Here is a 19988-nt window from a genome sequence, read left to right on the forward strand (position 1 = left end):
GGGGGGGGGGGGGGAAGGGTAGGTCAGCCTGAGAGAAAAGCACAAGACCCTATCTGAAAAACAAAAGCACAGAGGGGTGGGGATGAGGCTCCAGAGGTGAACTGTCAACCACAGTACCATAGCCAAAAGTTAAAACGAATATAAAGCAAGGCCTTTTAAGGAAAATAGAGTGGTTCAGAGAGGGAGGAGTTGGCTGCTAAGTAAGTCAACCTCTCCTGGCCTCAGTTTCTCCTCCTGCACCTTACAGAAAATCATGTCCACCGCCTCCCTCCTCCTCTTTGTGGACAGGAGAGCTAATGTACCGCAGTGCAGGGAGTGACCATGCTGTGTGTGCAGGTCCAACTGTGGCCGCCTTCCCGGTGATTCTTCCCATCGTCACCTCTCGGTCACCGTGCCTTCCTTGTCTTAGCCTTTGTCCTTTGGTCAAAGCTAAGTGAACAATTTCAGGACTTTAAAACAACCAGCCCATCCCAGGACCACTCTGTCTTTACTGGCTCCCAGGACTGCTGTGCTGCCTCAAGCTTACAGGCCACCTGGGGCGGGGGGGGGGGCGCTGTGGGTGGTTGGGGCTGGGAGAGGGCAGCCTTGTCTGGGGTAGTGGGCCAGCTCAGGCCTGGGCATCCAGGAGCGACTAGGTGTGGCTTACCCTCCTGTTAGCCACTCTGAGAATCCCCTCACCCAGGTATATGAAATCTCCAGGCTTCTTGCTGTAGGCCTGGTTGTGCTTGGTGACCTGCTGCGATGGGGTGTGGCTGGGTGGGGGCGTGGTCAGATTGGGCGTGGTCCCGTGGGGGTGGGGTCATCAGCGTGGGGCCGGGCCTTTTCCTAATGCTCCTGTGTTTCTCTCTGAGCAGTAGGAGACTCGTACTTGGTCAGCTACACCGCCTCACTGGACTCAGGAGCCATTGGTGCTGGGGAGAGCCTGCGTCTCCCTGCATGGCTCACCTTCCAGAGCCTGTCACCGGTATTTACTCCCACTTTCATTTGTCTTGTCGCCGCCCAGGGAGGTCAGGGCAAAGGGCCATCCTTACCTCCCTCCCTGCTTCTTCCCTCTCTCCTTTCTTTCTTCCCTCTTCCTGTCTTTCCTTCCTTCATTCTCTCCCTGCTTCCCTTTCTTCCTTCTCTCACTCCTTTCCTCCCTCCCTCCCTCCTTCCTTCCCTCCATCTCTCCTTTTTTCTTCCTTATTTTTTCTCTTTTCTTTCTTTTTTCCTCTTCCTCGCCTTCCCTTCTCACTCCCTCCCTTCTTCCCTGTCTCTCTCCCTTCTTTCCTTTCTTCCTTCTTCTCTTCCTCCCTTTCCCTCCCTCTCTCTCCCTCTCTGATACCACACTGGAATAAGGGTATGGCCTCTCTGCCCTGTGAGTAGCCTCAGTGACTTGTTACCTTATTTCAGAAGGTAGACTTCACATGTTTTTTCTCTTAGTGCTATGTTGGCTTGAACTCAGGACCTGGGCACTGCCACTTAGCTTTTGAGGCTGATGCTCTGCCACTTGAGCCAAGCTCTACCTCTGATTTTTGGTGATTGCCTGGAGAGCAGAGTCTCATGGGCTTTTCTACCCCAGGCTGGCATTGAATGGTGATGCTCAGATCTCAGCCTTCTGAGTAGCTAGAATGACAAATACGATGAGCCACTAGATAAACTTGTGCAACGCAAAATGGCACAGAATGGGACCATGGATTAATCCCCAGACAGCCATCCCAGAGGTTCTGACACACACGCGGGCATAAATACACCGGAGCAGACGTGATGCCAGGCCAGAAAGCCCAGGGGCTGCTCCACAATCATCCACTCCGTAAAGACGCAGCTTCAAAAAGCCTGTCCCCCTGAACTTTGACTCCTAGGAGTTTGGTGTCTGTGGAGGCTTTCCTTTGGTCACCTGCTGCTGCGGTGGATTTGAGGTGCCCCTGCCTCCTCCCCTCAGCAGCTGGACCAGCACTGGAGGCGGAGAAATCTGTCATAGTACTGGCTTGGGGGTTGGGCAGGTTGCTGAGCTCATGGACTTCAAAACCAGGCTACAAACAGGAAGCCCAGCCTAGAGACCTCCCCCGTGCTGCAGACTCTGAGATCTGTTGGGCACCAACATGATACCATGAGTAGGAAGTTTCACACCTGTCTGGGTGTGAGAAGTCCTAGTCAGCATGCAGCTGCACTTAAGTGCCGTGTAAAATGACGCTCAGGGTCATAATGGTTTGGCGTTTAGACTTAGTCCCATCCACCCATAAGATCTACGCAAACATCTGCAGCTTTGTGCTGATACACCCAGGCATAGGCAAATATTCCAAGAAGCTGAAATCTGAGAGCTTGCTGCTCACACACATTTTGGGTAAAGGATGCTGACTGTGTCCCGCAGTCCTCGTGCTTCCAGTGGTAACTAGAACGAGGAGCCCAGCCCTCCTGCCCGCCACGGCTCTGGCTGCACAGCCTGCGGTCTGTGCACCAGGGGGCTCCCGCTCCAGTGTCCAGACTCCCCAGGTGCAGGACAGTTCTATACCAGGCCCCAGTGAGAAGGCTGACCAGGGACGGAGTCAGGTGCACGCCGGCCGCCTGGCTTCCACCACCGCCCTGTGCTGCCGTCCCTCCCGCTGCTGCATTCCCCAGGAAGAGGGGTGGATGCTGTGTGGTACTGCCACATGACCTAGCATGACACCCCCCCCCCCCGGTGTTTTCCATTCCTGTGCTTCTGGGCAGGACAGTATTGAGGGGGTGGGAACAGTCCCTGGGGCGTTGGGGTTCGAGGATCTGTGCGTCAGCATGAGCATGCACTTGAACCTGGGAGTCCGCACACCTCTGGGAGGCAGATGCCCGGAGTACAGGTGCCTGGCTGGGCCATGCCTGGCACGCGGGGGGAGCACCCAGGCCCCTTGCAGGGTCACGGCATGACTCTTCAGGGAACTTGGCGCTTGTGTCTCACCCACAGGCCTGCCCCCACCCTCCCGCCTTCAAGGGGCCCCCTGACCCCCACACGCTCCGCCTGACCTCAGCCAGCGGCTCGCAACCTCCCCGGCCACGTTGACTTGGTAGGAGCCAGAATGTTATCCCATGGTTGACCCGAGTGTTTCTCCTTTCTTTTTCTAGAACCGAACAGAGCTCCAAGCCCACGTCACCCTAATAGCAGAGGAAGAGATAAGGGTAAGAGAGAACGTGTGCCCTGCTGCCCCACACAGCCTTCCTGTGCCATGTTCCCTTCGGCTTGTGGGGGGTTGGCCACCTACCTTGACCTCACCTACCTTGACCTTGATGCTGGAGGCTCCCTGCAGGGTCTCGGGCCCCTGGGGGTGCTGGGGCTGCCTGGCTAGTTTCCTAGGTGGCCTTCTGTCTGGGCTGGATGGGCTATGTGTAGCCTCCTTCTGTCTGGGCTGGATGTGCTATGCATAGCCTCCTTCTGTCTGGGCTGGATGGGCTATGCGTAGCCTCCTTCTGTCTGGGCTGGATGGGCTATGTGTAGCCTCCTTCTGTCTGGGCTGGATGGGCTATGCGTAGCCTGGACACCGCGGTACTATCTGCACCTCTCTTTGCTCCGTCCCGTCTGCAGCGTTTACCACCAGGTCTGGGCGGCTATTGGTGATGATGTGTTGTCTTCAGATCAGGTGGTCAGGCAGGAGTTATGCTGTGCCCCGTGAGTTCTTTTCCATGTTCTTCAGTGGGATCGTTCACAGCCCACATGCACACATTCACATAACGTTGAGGGTTCACCCACTGTGTGTGTCAGTCAGTGTGCTCCCGAGCGAGAACACAGATACAGGGTTTATGGAGCAGGTTATGATAGCTGTAACTGACTCCAGTGAAGTCAGCAAAGTGGAAAAGACACGAGCAGAGTGTGGAGACCCAAGCTGCCAAGTCCCCTCGCCGGGGAACACTCTGTGCCACGGATTCTCTGGCCCTGAGCCGTGATAGTCTATGGAGAAACTCCTCACAGAAGAGCCAGGGTTCCCACAGGGCCCCTGCCATCTGGGTACCTAACGCCTGGCCTGTACCAGGGCCCCAGACTTGAGGACAGCAGATGTTCAGCTTGTGTGACATCCAAAGAGAACACCCAGCCTGTCCCGGAAGGCTCTGGAAACCTCAGATCCAGGCATCAGTTGTGGCCCCCAGCCTCACTGCAGGCCATCACAGGATAGCTGTGTCTGTGGTCTGTCACCTCTTTTCTTGCCTAACAAGAAGGAGGCAGAGTGTTGTGTCCAGGCTGCGCTCACAGACCCTGCGGTGGACCGCAGGCCTGGCACCCCGTGTGGAACGGACAGGAGCAGCCCGAGGCTGCTTCCAGCAAGTCTGTGGTTGGGACAAGTGTGTGGCTCCCTGAGCTCCAGGGGAAGGACTGACCTGTCTGGTTCGTTCTGTGTCCCGCCCAGTGCCCGACCTTGAGGTGACACTCCCCTGGTGAGCACCCCTCCACGGAGCTGATGGTCATCTGTGGAGGAGGTGGCTGGTCAGCACGTGATTGTAATGAGTGGCGCAGGACTTCGCATGGTGGATATCTGTGCCTCCCCCCTTTGTGCCAGGCCCCCTTGTGTGGATGGCATAGGCCTTTCCCGGGGCTTAGGGGGAAGCAAGGCTCGTCTCACGCAAGCTGCCCCTGCCCAGGTACCCTCGGGCTGGGAACCCATTTGGGGAGCTCTGTCCAATGTGGATGGGAGACTTCATGGTGGACAGGAAATAGGAAGAAAGAGTGCACTTTCTGCCCTGCTCTCCCGGCCGTGATGGACCGAGGGCTCAAAAACCATGAGCCGCATGCGTCTTTGCTCAGTGAAGTTGATCGTGTCAGGTTCTTCTCCCTGATGCAGTGTCACTACTTGCGGCACTGTGAGGATCTCACCCTCAGGTGGCCCCTCGGGCCCCGTGGGCCCAGGATGAGATTTTGAGGAATGGAACTTGAGACAGGGTAGGAATGCAGATGTCCCCCAACCTCACCATTTCCATGTTCCCCTGAATCAAACCAACTACGTTGCCTACTTAGAACCGAATGTGTGACTGGAAATACAGATTGTGTGGACACCGAGGACTGATTGGAGATGGGGAGGGAGGGCCAAGAAGAGAGTGAGCGTTCTCTGTGGGGTGGGCCAGCTCAGTCCCCCTCACCATGACACACATGAGGTTTGCTCACCTCCGAGGAGGAGTTCTGCGTGGAGATGATCTGGTCCCCTTCCCTCATCTCTGGGCAGCTCAGGTCCAGCGCAGTCTGGGAACTGGCCAGGGTCCTGATGGTGTGGGCATTGCAGTCGGGAACCGAGCCGCGTGAATCGTTCCTCATCCACACTCTGCCAGGCTGTGGTAGGAGCTGTGGTCATCTGTGCCTGGGGTCACCCTGAGCACCCCCTGCGGCCAGGGCTCTGCCCTGGGGGACCTCACAGCGGCCCCCCAAAGGCTTGCTGAAGCCTTGCACGCTCTGCTTCTTACATCTTAAGCTCGAGGCACAGAATTTCAACACAGTTATGAAGTCTCTTCCAAGGGGACATTGTCTCTGGTCATGCATTTCCTTCTCACTTTCTCTGTGTTTTGGGGAGTCCGTGGGCAGGATTATAATAAATTGCCCCCGGATATCTGGCCCGCTTCTGTTTCCCATGCCCCCCCCAAACAGAGCTGCCCACGGAAGCAGCGTTCCCACCACGAGAGAGAACCATTGCCAAAGCTCGTTTCTCGTGGGCACGTCTTTGCACGCACTTAGTACATAATTGACGTCAAAACTCCCAACAGCCTTTTCGTATGTCTTTGTAGCTCGGTGTTGGATTCTCGGCCTGTGTGTCACGCATTCCTTGTGAAAGGCGTGTTTGTCTCGCAGTGCTCTCCGTCACGGTGGGGCTGGAGCTCATGGAAGGCCCTGCTGCAGCTGTGTGCGGTGCGGGGCGGGGCGGGGTGTGCGGGGCGGGGCGGCAGGCTGGCAGGGAGGGAAGGGAGCGAGGGTGCTGGGGGGTGAGACACTCCGCCACCCTTCTCTCTCTCTCTTTAAATTCCAAGACAATGAGCCAATTAGACTCTGCCCTGACAGTGATGGGCGGCGGGGGTCTCACCGCACTGATCTGGGGGTGTTCTCAGGCGCAATAGCGTGTAGTCTAGGCAGCTGTGGTGCTATGCTGGGGTCCACCAGCTCCAGTCTCCCATCTTGAGGGGCATTGTTTGCTCCTCCTCCCCAGCACCCTCACACACTGCATCTGATTCCAGTGTGCTTCAGGCCTCTGTCATAGATTTGTGTGTGTGTGTGATAACTTGCACATAAAATCTATTGTTAACATTGAGTGTGTTCACTGTGCTGTGCACCCAGCACCCCTATCTAGTTCCAGAACATTCTCGTCCAGAACACCCCAGGAGGAGGAATGCTCCCATCCTCTCCACCTCAGCCCCTGGCGACCGCTAACCTGCCTGTTGTCTCTGGGCATTTCATGTTTTCGGGGTTGCGTGGGGTCCCCCTGTGCCCGGCTTCTTCCCCTTAGCCCTGTGGTTTCCAGTTCTTCCTTGTTGTAGTGTGTGGCAGAGTTTCCCTCCTTTTTATGGCTGAGTAATATTCCATTGTTTTATCAGGAAGCTTGGTTGCTTTCCATTTCTTGGGTCTACATTGTGCGGTGGGAACATTTTGGGACGGGTTTTTGGTTAAGACACCTGCTTTCAGTCATTACATACAAAGAAATCACTGATTGTTCCATACTGAGAGCTTTCTGGGTGGATGGTGTTTTGATTTGTAACTTCCCGAGGAACCTTAGACACTATTCCATTCCTCCTTCTACAGATGAGGAACCTGCCTCTTAGGGAGGGGAGCCCAGGCCCCCAGGGAGCCGGGCACGGGTGGGAGTTGTCTGAGCTCTGACCAGCCCTCCTGCCGCGCTGCACAGCCTGCCCCGCAGCCTGTCACTTCTTCCTGAGCCCAGTTCCAGTCTCCAGGTGGAAGTCGCAGGAGTCGCAGGGCAGCAGACTTGTCCTTTTCAAATACTCATCGGCCACACTTCTTTCTCCTGACAGCCATTCTCCCAAGCCCTTAGGAGACATGACAAGTTCCTGGTTTGCTCTCAAAAGTCTTTTGGGGCCTAGGCTGCTTCTCTTGTACCTGTAGGCTCTGCCCGTGTCAGCCCCAATGTCATCCTACCCTGCCAGGGGCCACGTACGTCCTGGCTTTGGTTTTCTGAGCGGGGGGGGATAGGGGCACCACCATAGTTACATTTGTGGGATGCTGAGCTCCTTGAAGTATGTCTGCCCCCCTGTCCTTCCAGCCCCGGCTGCAGGCTCGTGAACTCGCTGGGTGTCAGGAAAGCTTATTGCTGTGTTTGAGAATCACTGGGAAAGCTCTGAAGGTCTCTAGTCACAGGACTTAGTTCAGTAGAGAGCTTCAGGCAAGTAATAGCCTAGCAAACTTCCATTTACATGCATGTGAAACAGACACAAGAATTCTGAATTTCAAGTGCTCTCTTAAAGATCAAAAGGGGCCTCAAGTGTGGCCCGAAGGGAAATGTTAATGGTTAGGGATTATTTAAAGGGATTGTATCACTGGCTTTTGGCTAGAGACTAAAGAATTCAAAACTCCTGGGCGGCTAACTCACTCAGTCTGGCTAACTCACTCAGTCTGACGCCAGCTGTCCCCTTCAGCAGAGCCAGCTGACAGTGACAGGATTCCCTCCATCCTTGGGAGGGGCAGGGTCAAAGGTCCTGCGGAAAAGCCCTGGCTGTGCCACAAAGGCCACCAGCCAGCCCACACCACTGGTGTGAACCTTTGGTCCACTTCTTACCACCTGTGTTCTGATCCAGGCCATTTATTTAGCCAATTAATACTCTGGCTTTATAATTTAGAGAATCAGGACTCCTCCTCATTGTATTGTTGTGAGGCTCAAATGGTTTAAGCCATGAAGAGCGCTTGGACCAGCGCCTAGTGCTCACTGTCGGTTTGTGCTCGCTGTGGTAGAGATGATGGTGCTGGGGATGAGGGAGACCGTGACGAGGCTAATGACCACGGCGGAGGACGGTGATCATGACGGGGATGGTGGGGGTGGTTTTGTTGATGATGAAGTTCACAGCAGCGATCGCTAATAACGGTGACCTTCATGGTGTTGTTCACGGTGGTGGTGGTGGAGGAGATGGCGATGTGGTCATGAGGATGTTGGTGATAGTGGTAGTGATGGTGAAGGTGCTGATGAGGTTAATGGTACGATGGTGTTAGTGCTGGTGATGGTGGTGGTGGTGGTGGTGATGCTAATGTCAGTGGTGGAAATGATGGTGGTGGTGCGGTGGTGGTTCTGATGAACTTGACCGTGCTCAGGTGGTGCTGACGATGATGTTGATGACAGTGGTGTGACACGCTGATGAAGAGGGTGCAGATGATGGTGTTGCTAATGGCGACAGTGACGGTGTTGGTGGGAATGTGAGGATGAGGATGGTGCCAGCAGTAGGGACCCTGTGGAGCTGTCTTTCCCAGAGCGCGATGCCTCGAGACCTTATTCTTCTTTGGCCATGGGGAAACTTGAATGGGAAAGGGTTTAGCATGACACTACCGTAGGTGAGGTAGGGGTCAGGGCGGCTTATCCCAAGAACCAAGCTCTGCCTAGACGCAGCTGTCGCTGGCGTTAGGAACTTGGGACTTGGAAGGAAGAGGGCGCAGGGCTCTGCAGAGCCGGTCCGGCCTCCTCCTGCGGCCGTGTTGACGTGTTAAGCCGGATCCTGACCCACCGGGCTGCCATGGCCCCTCCACCCTCCCGGTTCTCTTGGGCATGTGCTTGGCTGATGGAAGGCAAGATTTCCAGTTGGAGATTCAGAGAAGGTGGAGGTAGGAAGGGAAAAAAGAGAGGTGGCCCGACAGCTGTGCTGCTCTCCTGTGTGAAGGAGGGACGGGGGTGGAGGGGTGATGGAGAGGAAGAGGAGAGAAGAGATCGTTTCCTGCTTTCCAAGCACAGCACTCTGCTCACCTGTAATGCTCACCCAGTCTTGGTTTGATGAGGCTGAAGTTAATGGTGATGACGATGATGATTGTGGTGGTGATGGTGTTGGCAGTGATGGTGGTGATGGCGGTGATTGCGGTGATGATGATGAAGTTAATGGTGATGACAATGTTGCTGGTGGTGGTGACGGTGACCATGGTGACAGTGATGGTGATGGTCATAGCAAAAGCTTAAAACGCCAGCCGTGGATGTACTTACAGCTCTGGAGGCTGGAGGTCCAGCCCGTTGGCGGGCCTTGTTCCCCCACAGGACCTAGAGCATCATCCGACCTCCCTGCCCCTGCCCAGCTTTCCGGGCCTCATTTTACTTCTCCTCCTTCACACGGCCATCTTGTCTGTGTATTACAGCGTTTGCGTCTTCCTCTCTTTATGAGGACACAGTCACTGGAACTAAGATCTTCTAACTTGATTGTCGTCAATAAAGACCATATTCTAAATAAGATCACAGTCATAAAGGCTTGGGGTATGTTTTGGGGGACAGTTCAACACACTACAGCCACCCAGGCCATAGATAGGCAGATTGTGGGTGATCAAATCATTGATTTCTCTTACTTCCTCTTTAGAACTCTGTGGCAACAGTGGTTGCCTTTGTGGAGAGAGAACTGTGGAAACAGCACTGACCTCTACCTCCTTTGTTCTCTGTAGAAACAGATTTCATGGTTGTTTGCTTTCTTGTATTTAAAATCACCTCTGGGCACCGTTATCATATGTATCTAGTGTATTGATCGCTTTTTTGTGCAGTAGGTATGCAGTCAGGGCTCTAGGCTCCCAGGGCTCCTTCCAGCTGGAAAGGGAAATCTGTATTTCTTTTTGATGCTAATCAAAATTGAAGACTCCAGAGGTGAGCAGTGGAGCGGGCGTTGGCTCCCAGCGGGAGGCGGCTTGGGCAGAGGTGCGGTGGTATAGGTGACTTTCGGCTTTGATCCTGGCTCCCGTGAACATCCAGACAGAGGCTCCGGCTTGACAGTCTGGAAGGCTGGGCGGGCCTCGTTGGTCTGCCTGCAGGTTTAACCTGGGGCACAGGAAGTAGGAATCCTTAGCAGCCTTGAACATGAAGTGGTTGCTATTGAACTTGTTGACATAGATTGACTTCTCCCAAAGCAGCTGTCGAGACAAAGGAGGATTTCACGTATTCAGTGCTCAGAAAAGAGTTAATTGCAGTCTTGGGTAGGAGTATAGAGCTGAGTCTGCCCAGCCAGATATCAACCCTCTGACCCCACCCCGTCAGTGACCCCGATGAGTGTGTGGAAGAAGCTGGTCTGGGCTACGGCCTGCAGAGCCCCTCTGGCAGAAGTTTGTGCAGCGAGGGCTGCCTGTCCTGCTCTCAGGGTCCTGCAGCGCTCCGCCACTGCAGCTGACTGGTTGTCATGGGACAGCAAGCGAGTGGCTGTCACCTGCTGGCTGATCACTGGGTTGGTGGCCTGCAGTTGGGTGTAAGTCCTTCCTCCAGGGGGCTCTGGGGGGCACGTGTCCTTGCTTTCAGGAGCTCCGGTGCCCCCTGTGAGGGGTGCCACCCACCTGTAGCCGCACATCCCTGCCACAGGCCTCCTCCCCTGCCCGGTGATCCTGGCTGCCCCTCGGGTGGGCACAGACCACACCGCATCTCCTCGTGGCCTCTAGAAACAGAGCCTGCCCAGGCTTTGACAGCCCAGGGCTGCCTTGCACGGGCTCGTTTCTGATGTGGAGTGCCGGCGATTGCTGTCTTCTCTGCTCTGTGCAGATCTTCACACGTCTCTTCCTTCGACACTAGAGGAAAGCCTGGCTCGGAGAGGGCCAGCCAGACACGGACAGTCGCTGGCAGAGCCGGGTCCAAACGGGGATGGGTCTCTGAAGGAGTGTGTCCTGCTGAGGCCCGTGGCCTGCTGCTGCCCCTGGGGGCGGGGATGGACAGGCAGAGTGACCAGTGTGACCTCGGGCCCACTGTTGTCCCTACAGGTTGTGCCCAGCCACGGTCTCCACGCAGCGGGCTTTGTGGCCACCTTCGTCCTGTCCTTCGTGCTGAGCTGGGCTGCGCTTTTTCTCCTGGTGCGCTGCCGCTGTCTACAGGGAAGCGCGCTGGCCAGGCGCCTGGTGAGTCTCCCAGCCTGGTGACCCTGAGGGTTCAGAGACCGCTGCGTTCGTCCGGGTGCCTCCCTACCGCTAGTTCTTTCTCGATGATTCTTCTGTAGATTATATTTATGGTATTTCAGCGGACAGGAACACTGATACCGAGTTATGGAGTGCAGTGTGTGACATTTCAACATATGCAGGCTCTGTCAGTCATGAGCACACCATCACCTCAGACCCTCATCCTTCCTCTCTTGTCAGGAACATTCCAGATCTCTTTCAGCTGCTTGCAGGCTGCAATTGCAGTGACTCAGGGTCACCCCAGGCCCAATCCCAGGAAAGGCCCTCTGTGTCCTCCTCTCTCTCCATGTGTGGAAGAAACTGAGGCCTGAGCAGCTTGCTGGGTGGCGGAGCGCAGGCCGGGGCCGGGCTCCTGGGGCCTGGCTCCGTCTACATGCAGGAGGTCCTGTCCCAGATGAGGGCTGAGGACAGCCACTGTGTGCCTGTCCTGACTCCTGAGGGGGCGCACTGCCATCTTTTTTTTTTTTGGCTGGTCATAGGGCTTGAACTCAGCACCTGGGCGCTGTCCCTCAGTTTATCTGCTCAAGGATAATGCTCTACCACTTTGAGTCACAGCTCCACTTCCAGTTTTCCAGTGGTTTGTTGGGGATAAGAGTCTCACAAACTTTTCTGCCCAGGCTGGCTTTGAACCCTGATCCTCAGATCACAGCCTCCTGAGTAGCTAGAATTACAGGCGTGAGCTACCAGTGCCCGGTGAGCACTGCCATTTCAAAGTGAAGTCAGCCCAGTCTCCTTGGCAGGCACATGTGAGGGGTAGAGAAATGGCCATGCACTCAGACCTAGTGCAGTGTCCCCAGGCTGCCAGCCATCGGGAGAGCCTTGCCTACCCTGCTTCTTTGACAGAGGGTGGGCTTCACTCCCCAGAGGCTGAGGTTTTTCCTGTCAGAGTTATGGGGGAAGAGCAGAGCTTGAGTGATTTCAAGCTTCAAGATCCTGCAGAGGTGCACAGCGCTCAGAACAAAGCACCCATGGGGCAGTACCCTGTAAAACGGGACACAACGCCCAGCTGCAGCGACCAGGGCAGGCCCCAGCCCGGCTCTCTTCTGCTCTGATCCTCAGCTGCTCTGTGTCCAAAGTGGACACTTTTGACACTTTCAAGATGGTACAAGCAAAGAACCCAGACAATAGCCGGCACGAGGGCAGGAATTCCCAGACGTGAGCCGCAGCGATCACCCCTTTCCGTAAAGGAATGATCTTAGGCAGAGTGGATGTCACGTGTGCATTCGGAGTTGGGCTGGGCTGTCTCCAGTGGCTTTCTGTTCATCTCTTTTGTGATGCCATGTTGCTTAGAAGCCAGCCAGATCTGTGATGCTGAGGTCCAGGATGATAGTTATGTTTTTCTCTACCTGAAGGTGGCAGAGTGGACTCTTCTTGAGAGGAAAGGCTTTTCCTCCCTCCTGCTTTGCTTTACCCACGGAGCACCCTGTTCAGGGCCAAGGCATTAGATTCCCTTCTTTGATGACTCAGGGAAGGACGGTGTCTCCAGGGTGTAGTGTTCCCAGCGAAGCCCACGCGGCCCTTCTCTCTGTGCACCTTTGCTGCAGGATAGGCATCTCGAGAACAAGATGGAGTCCTCACCGTTTGCCTTGGCTGATGGTGTGAGCGAGGACCTGTCCCTTAATGACCAGGTGGTGGCCATCCTGACCTCTGAGGATCCTGGGAACATGCTTCAGGCCTTAGAGGAGTAAGTCTTCTAAAGTTGGGTCCAACTTGTATGGGAAACAGTTTGCCCACACATGTGTTTCTCGCTTTAGAGAAGTGCAATTCACCTACCACAAACGCATCTGTTTTGGAGTTCAGGCTGCGGTTACTGTGTCTGGTGATGGCGCCACTAACACAGTTGTTAGAAATGCTGGGGCCCTGTGAAATTTCTTTCAAATGCTTTTCAAGTCAGCCTTTCTTTTAGATCAGTTTTAGGTTTATCAGAAAAATTGGAACAGCAACACACCAAGTCGCCCTATTGTTAATATCTCATAGTTACTATGGTAAGTTGCTGTACAAACTGTTGACTTGTTGCTATTAAGTAAAGGCCTTTTCTTCACATTTCCTGGGTTTTTTTTGTTTTAATTTGATTTTTTTTTCTGTATCCAGATCTGATCCATGGTACAACGTTCTATTTAATTATCATATCCATAGATTGATTGTTAATTTACCATGAAGTCAATTCTCCAGAAATAATCACATCCCCTTGGCCATCTTCTTCTTGGCAAAAATCGTGTTTTATATGTTTTTATTTTTGTCCAGTCCTGGGGCTTGAACATAGGTCCGGGCACTATCCTTGAGCTTCTTTGGCTCAAGGCTAGCACTCTACCACATGAGCCACAGCACCACTTCCAGCTTTTTCTGTTTACATGGTACTGAGGAACTAAACCTAGGGTTTTGTGCATGCTAGGCAAGCACTCTTACCACATTCCCAGCCCCTTTATATGTGTTTTGCCCTATTGTTCTAGCATGGAACCTTACAGACTGTTTCATTGACTGACCTTCAGAGTCTGGGTGGAGAAGGAGGGAGGAAAGGAAGCAAAGCTGGGTGGGGGAAGGAGTCCTTACCTACAGTCCAGGTGCAAGGAGCTCTTGGTTTGGTGGCAGCTCTGTGTAATGGGGTTCTTTTCACCTGTGTCCTCCAGATTGGAGATTGCGACCCTGAACCGAGCAGATGCAGACCTGGAGGCTTGCCGAACCCAAATCAGCAAGGATATCATTGTCCTTCTGCTGAAGACACTGACCAGCAGCGGCCACCTCAGCCCCCAGGCAGAGCGGACCATGGGCGCCGCGTTCAAAAGGCAGTTTCTGCTGCTGGAAAATGAAATTCGGGAGGAGTATGACCGGAAGATGTTGGCCCTGACAGCTGAATGTGACCTGGATGCAAGAAAGAAGACAGAGAGCCAGTATCAGAGGGAGATGGTGGCGATGGAGGAGGTGGAAGAGCTGCTGAAGCGCGTTAGTGAGAGGGTAAGTCAGCTCCAAGGGGTTCGTGTACCTCACCCGCCTCGGGCATACTTTATCCACACGCCCACCTCTGCGTCTGTCCATGCATGCGTCCATCTGTCCATCCATCCATCCCGTCCATCCACCCATTCATCCATTCACCCACCCATCCACCTATCTACCCATCCATCCATTTATCTGTCCATCCATCCATCCATCCATCCATCTACCTGTTCACCCCGAAATCCAATCACCTCCTGCCCACAAATCCATCCATCCATCTAACCATCCATTCATCCATCAGTCTATCCATACATCTATCTGTCTGTCCACACATCCATCTACCTGTCTATCATTTATCCATCCCCTGACCTACTCATCTACCCTTCCATCCATCCACTCATGCTACCCATTTACCCACATATTCATCCAGTTTCAAACCTACATATACATCTATCCGTGTATCCATCCATCCATCCATCCATCCAGGATTCATTTACCGAACAGTTATTGACTACTTACTGTCTCAGTGCTGGTCTGGGCACTGATGGTAAAATTGAACAAGATATAGTTCTGGTATTCAAGAAGTTCATAGTGCATTGAAGGATAATTCCATTGAAGCATTGAAGGCTCCTGCACTGAACGCATGTGAAGCCAGGCACGCTGTACCCCAGCTCTATCTGTGGTGCAGGGCGGGTCATGGGAGTAGAAGAGAGGCTTTGCTTGTGGAGCTGGTGCACAGGTGCGTGTGGTGGCAGGGTGTGTGCCTTCTTGTCTAGGCTGCCAGCTGCTAAATCACAGTTCATTCCTATGCAGGGCTCTAGATCTGCTCTTCATAATCTTAGCCTTTTTTGGGGGGAGGGAGTACTTGTTCTGAGGCTTGAACTCAGGGCTCTGAGGTTTTTTTGTTTGTTTGTTTTTTGCATAAGCTGGTGCTCCACCACTTGAGCCACAGTTGCACTTTTTTGGCTTATACTTTCCTGCCTGGGTTCACTTTGACCCCCAGTCCTCCTATCTCAGCCTCCCAGTAGCCAGGATTACAGGCATGAGCCACCGACACCCAGTGGCCTTAGCCTTTCTAAGTCCAGTGACACCACCTCTCAGGATGGGCTGGGAGGGGCTGTGGGCCGCAGGCAGCGCACCGTGCGGGGTGTGCAGCGGCCCTCAGAGCTCTGGTCACAGGCTCTCGGCAGGCTGGCTGACATTAGAGTAGCTCTTGTTTCTTCTCCTTCACTGCCTTGAAAGAAGCAGAGTCTCCCCAGGGGTCCCGTAGCACCATGGCTGCCTTCCTCTGGGGAAGAACTGGCTTCTTCAGTGGCCTTGAGCCTGTGTAACCCGTGTGGGGCGCCTGCCGTTGTGGGGAGGCCCTACAACTTCTTGGAAACTTGATCTTGAATCCCACTTCCCAGTCCCTCTTGGCTGCTCACGCAGGCGCCCTGGCAGTGAACAAATAGGTTGCAGTGTTGGCACTGGGGACTTGGCTCCGGCGTGAGCTGAGCAGGGAGAACGAGGGAGACTCCCCACGGCCGGGGCCTTGCGCGTCTTCTATCCCTCTTGTTGTAGCGTGTGGACTGTGGAAGATTTGACTTCTGTATTCGCTTATGCTGTCAGAATTCGCTGGCTGTCAGAATGCATTACTGTGAATCTGGTGGCTTCACATAACAGAAATGTGTCCTTTGGTGGAGGTCTGTGTTCCTCGGCTCCTTCTTCACTCGATCAAGCTCCTGGTGGCTTCCCAGGCCTCTGGGGTTGTCTCTCGATTGATCTAAGCCCCGCTCCATCTACACATTGACTTTCCCAGGGCCCTGCCATCTCCTCTTGCTTCCGACGGCTTCCCGTGGCCACCCCCAGGCTAGCTTCTCCTGTGGGCCCTGTGTTGGCACCAAGTGTTTGGGGCTCTGGAAGGACAGAAGGCTGGGCGAGGCCTGGAGGCTGCTGGAGCCTCCCTGACTCCCTTATGAGCATCTGAAAGGAAAAGGCTCATTATACGGGAGAATTCGTCCACTGAACCCACTCAGATGGGTTTATTTTTGTAAGGCAGTTTTACAATCTGCCTCCGTTGCTAAATTGAGTACAAGCAACATAATTTAACATACTCATAATTTCCTGAGTGGGATTTCACATTTCTGATGGTGCGTGACGTGGCTTGGGACAGCTGGCCACAGGCCACTCCCCCTTCCCCCCAAAGTCTATTTTATTGGGAAGTTCTGCTGGAAGTTGCTGGTGAGCACTCAGTACTTTAGTACTCCTTTAGAAGTGTGTACTTGTTGATAGTAGCTAGAATGTAAACCTACATGAAAATGTAGATTTCTAGTTTCCCTTAAGGGAGATTCGGCCATGTGGCCAAGTGGCCACGTGGGGGCTATGCTCCACAGCGCCCCCTTTGGTGGGCTGGCTGTAGTTACCCATGTGGGCAGGACTGGTTTGCCCTCCTTAGCCCAGTCCCTACCACTCACTCCCAGTGTTTCTCATGCCTGGTGGCTTCCCTCCCTCACACAAGACCTCCGTGCCTGGCAGCCTGGAGTGTGTGCACACGTTCTGGAGTTCAGTCCTGGCTCTGATTGTACCCCATACTTTAAAATCGATTTTACCCCATACTTTATTTCTGTGGTTGTAAACAAATTGAGGTGTAGGGCTTACATGTTCAGTTCTATCCAGATGGCAGGTGTTCAGCAGGCAACAGCTGCTCCCCTATAAAATGCCCAGAGGTGGGGTCCTGTGATCATCCAGCTTGCTGGTGAAGCGATTCCTTGATTTAGATCAAGTCATCTGTGCAGCTGAGTGACCCAGGAAGCCTAACAGGAACCATTTTATTTTATCAACTTGCTTTTCTGTGTGTGTGTGTGTGTGTGTGTGTGTGTGTATGTGTGAGTCCTGGGGCTTGAACTCAAGGCCTGAGCTCTGTCCTTGAGCTTTTGTGCTCAAGGCTAGTGCTCTGTCACTTGAGCCACAGTTCCAGTAGTTAATTGAGAGAAGAGTCTCATGGACTTCCTGCCCAGGCTGGCTTTGAACCCAAAATCCTCCTGAGTATTTAGAATTGCAGGCATGAGCCACTGGCACCCAGCTTGAACCAGCTTTTTAAAAGTTTTTATTTGGTGGTTATAGTGAAAACTAAACATGGGTATGGATGCTGGCGGGGTGGCTGGCGGAAGAAAGCCCTGACTTCCAGCCTCGTTCACCCACTCTGCTCTGATTGTCTTCAGGCTGCTGTGTGTTCTCTACTGGATTTCTTGGGGAGAGGCCTTGGATTATAATACACCCCTTTCCTGCCCAGATTTGGGGCCAACTGGGCAGCAGGGAGCTGGTGACCAACACAGTTCTGAAAACATGGGACATTCCAGTCTTCCTTGTAGCCTGCAGGCTCTCCAGCCCTGGCCCGCTGTGGCTCAGCCCTCTATCTTCCGGACTGCTTGGCCTGGCCCTGGTACACACACAGCCCTAGACCTGCGCCGCCATGGTCAGCTCTCTAGAGGGCGTATGCTGCTATTTATCTCTTCAGCTAGGTTGAGAATCAGGCTGCAATAGCATCTCTCAGGGCGAGGCAGCTTCATCTGTGTAATCGTGGGAGTGTGTGTGTGTGCGCGTGTGTGTGTGCATGTGCACAGGTGTGATTATGTGGCTGGGTATGAAACATGCCCCATACGCCTGTGCCTTTGGGTCTGTATACATGTGTGTGCATACACTTGTGGGTGGGTGTGACCTCGTGTGTTGCACAGTGTGTGTATATTATGTGCACACCCAGTGCAGTGCACACCTGGGTTGAGTGTGCATGTGTGTCTGCATGTTGCACACATGCTGTGCGAGGTGCTTTTGTGCTCCATGGGGCACGTCTCCCACGCTGCCTGCTCTCCCCACAGTCCGCGGCCGAGTGCAGCAGCCTGCTGCGGAGCCTGCACAGCCTGGAGCAGGAGCACCTGATGAGGTCACTGGCTCTGGACCAAGAGGAAGACTTTGCACAGGCGCACAGGCAGCTGGCTGTCTTCCAGAGAAACGAGCTACAGCGCATCTTCTTCACCCAGATAAAAAGTGCGGTTTTCAGAGGGGAACTGAAGCCAGAGGCGGCTGAAATCCTGCTGCAAGATTATTCTGCAATCCAGGTGAGGTCCGGTCAGGCTCTCCACGGTCTTCGGGGAATTCTCTCCCTCCAGTCACACTGTGGCTCACCTCTGTGGGGCAGCAGCGAGCTGACTCTCTCCCCCCTGATACAGGGGTGAGATTCCACAGGGGCGCAGGGGGTGGCCAGAGCCTAGGCTGTGGGCTTAGGTGGGCCTGGGTGATGCTAATGTCCTCCTTCATCCTGGGTCCTTGGGCAGATTGCCCGGTGTCCCCAGAGCCTCAGTCTCTTCTGACGTGAAAGGGCATGATGGCGTTCACCTCGTCATCTTAGACGTGTTCGTTGTGGTGTGGAGGTGAGCAGGGCTAATTCTGGGCTATTCTCTAAAAGGGAAAAAGGATTTTAAGTGTTTACAAAGATTTCTCGGAATCATAATTAAGGATACCTAATGTGTGTGTATAGGTGTATATGTATGTACGTATTGGTGGTCATGGGGCTTACACTGTCTGGGCACTGTCTCTGAGCACTTTTGCTCAAGGTTTGTGCCCTGCCACTTTGAGACACAGCTCCACTTCTGGTTTTTCTGGTCAGTAAGTGGAGCTAAGAGTCACAAAATTTCCAGCCCGAGCTGGCTTTGAACCGGCATCCTCAGATCTCAGCCTCCTGAATAGGTATGATTATAGGTGTGAGCTACCAGCTCCCGGCTAAAAAAATACATATTTTTTTGAATAGGAGAATGTAGAGGAGGTAATGGACTTCCTCCAGGCTACCAAGAGATACCATCTAAGCAAGAGGTTTGGCCACCGGGAATACCTGGTCCAGAGCCTGCAGTCCACAGAGACCCGAGTGCAAGGCCTCCTGAATGCTGCGGCTGCTCAGCTGACGCTCCTCATCCAGAGGCACGAGAGGTAACCAGGCTCCCTCCCCGGGAGGCGGAGCGGCCCTGCCTGCGTCACCACCACCGCTGCTGACCTCTGCGCGTGTGCATGCTGGGTGCTTTCCCTTATCGGTTTTTTGCTCAAGGTTGTCTCTCTACCACTGAGCCACTGCTCTTCTCTAGCTTTTTGGTGGTTAATTGGAGATAAGAGTCTCATGGATTCTCCTGCCTGGGCTGGCTTTAAACCTTGATCCTTAGATCCAGTAGCTGGGATTACAGGTGTGAGCATGGGTGCCTGCCTCAAACTTCATTCTTAAGATAAATTGTCTAGCTGTGGAGAAGCTCTGCAGTATGGATTTTGAAAGCATACACAGTAGCCAAGACAACTGTCGATGGTATGCAGCCAGAGTTACTTACGCATTACCATGACCAACATCCTGAAGAATACCTAAAGGGAGAAATGACTGACTTGGGTCAGAGGTTCAGACCATGGTGGAGGAGCAGAGCAGTTGAACTCATGACAGTCAGGAAGCAGAGAAGGGGAATCAGGAAGTGGCCAGGACAGGAGACCCCCAAGGCCACATCCCCAATGACCTGCTTCCTCCAATCAGGCCACACCTCCCGCCTTTCATTTCCTCCCATTAATGCCTCCATGTTGTGAAGCCGAAGCTATCAAGGGAGAAAGCATGGATCAGTTCAGAGCCCATAGGCTGTGACCACTCTGAAAACCACCCTCATGACACACCAGAGACGCGCTCTGCTCACCTCCCGGGTTCAGTCTGCAGGTCCTCAGCTGACTTCTGCGTCCCTGTGTGCCTATCCTAGATTGCTCCACGGCCAGGTCCCAGCCATGCTCTGTGGAAAAGTCCATGAAAGAGGCTCAGTGGACTGGCGCTGGGGGGGCATGGCCCTGCCACACGCTGGCTCTAGCATTGCCTTTGCCACTTAGTACAAATAACACAGGTGCTTGCCAGGCCTCTGGGTTTTTTCTCCGCAGTACTGGGGTACCGCAGGGCCAAGGGAGGCTCGGGTTCCTCCTCCGACCTTCTCTGAGCCAGCTTACTTACAGTCGATGAACAGGGTTCTCCTTA

At 53.9% G+C, this 19988-nt stretch overlaps 1 protein-coding gene across 2 annotated transcripts in view; it reads left to right on the forward strand.

Annotated features, from left to right (window-relative positions):
* Window positions 1-19988, forward strand: part of Evc2 (Ellis van Creveld syndrome 2) — a 53716-nt gene that overhangs the window by 4764 nt on the left and 28964 nt on the right. For both annotated transcript variants that reach the window (XM_013023957.1, XM_013023959.1), the window contains exons 5-11: window positions 855-964; window positions 3076-3129; window positions 10847-10981; window positions 12583-12722; window positions 13666-13990; window positions 17824-18063; window positions 18753-18928. In XM_013023957.1, coding sequence (XP_012879411.1) covers window positions 855-964; window positions 3076-3129; window positions 10847-10981; window positions 12583-12722; window positions 13666-13990; window positions 17824-18063; window positions 18753-18928 — 1180 coding nt within the window. The remainder of the gene's footprint in view (window positions 1-854; window positions 965-3075; window positions 3130-10846; window positions 10982-12582; window positions 12723-13665; window positions 13991-17823; window positions 18064-18752; window positions 18929-19988) is intronic.

Source organism: Dipodomys ordii, unplaced genomic scaffold, assembly GCF_000151885.1.
Source record: "Dipodomys ordii isolate 6190 unplaced genomic scaffold, Dord_2.0 Scaffold71, whole genome shotgun sequence".
Lineage (NCBI taxonomy): Eukaryota > Metazoa > Chordata > Mammalia > Rodentia > Heteromyidae > Dipodomys > Dipodomys ordii.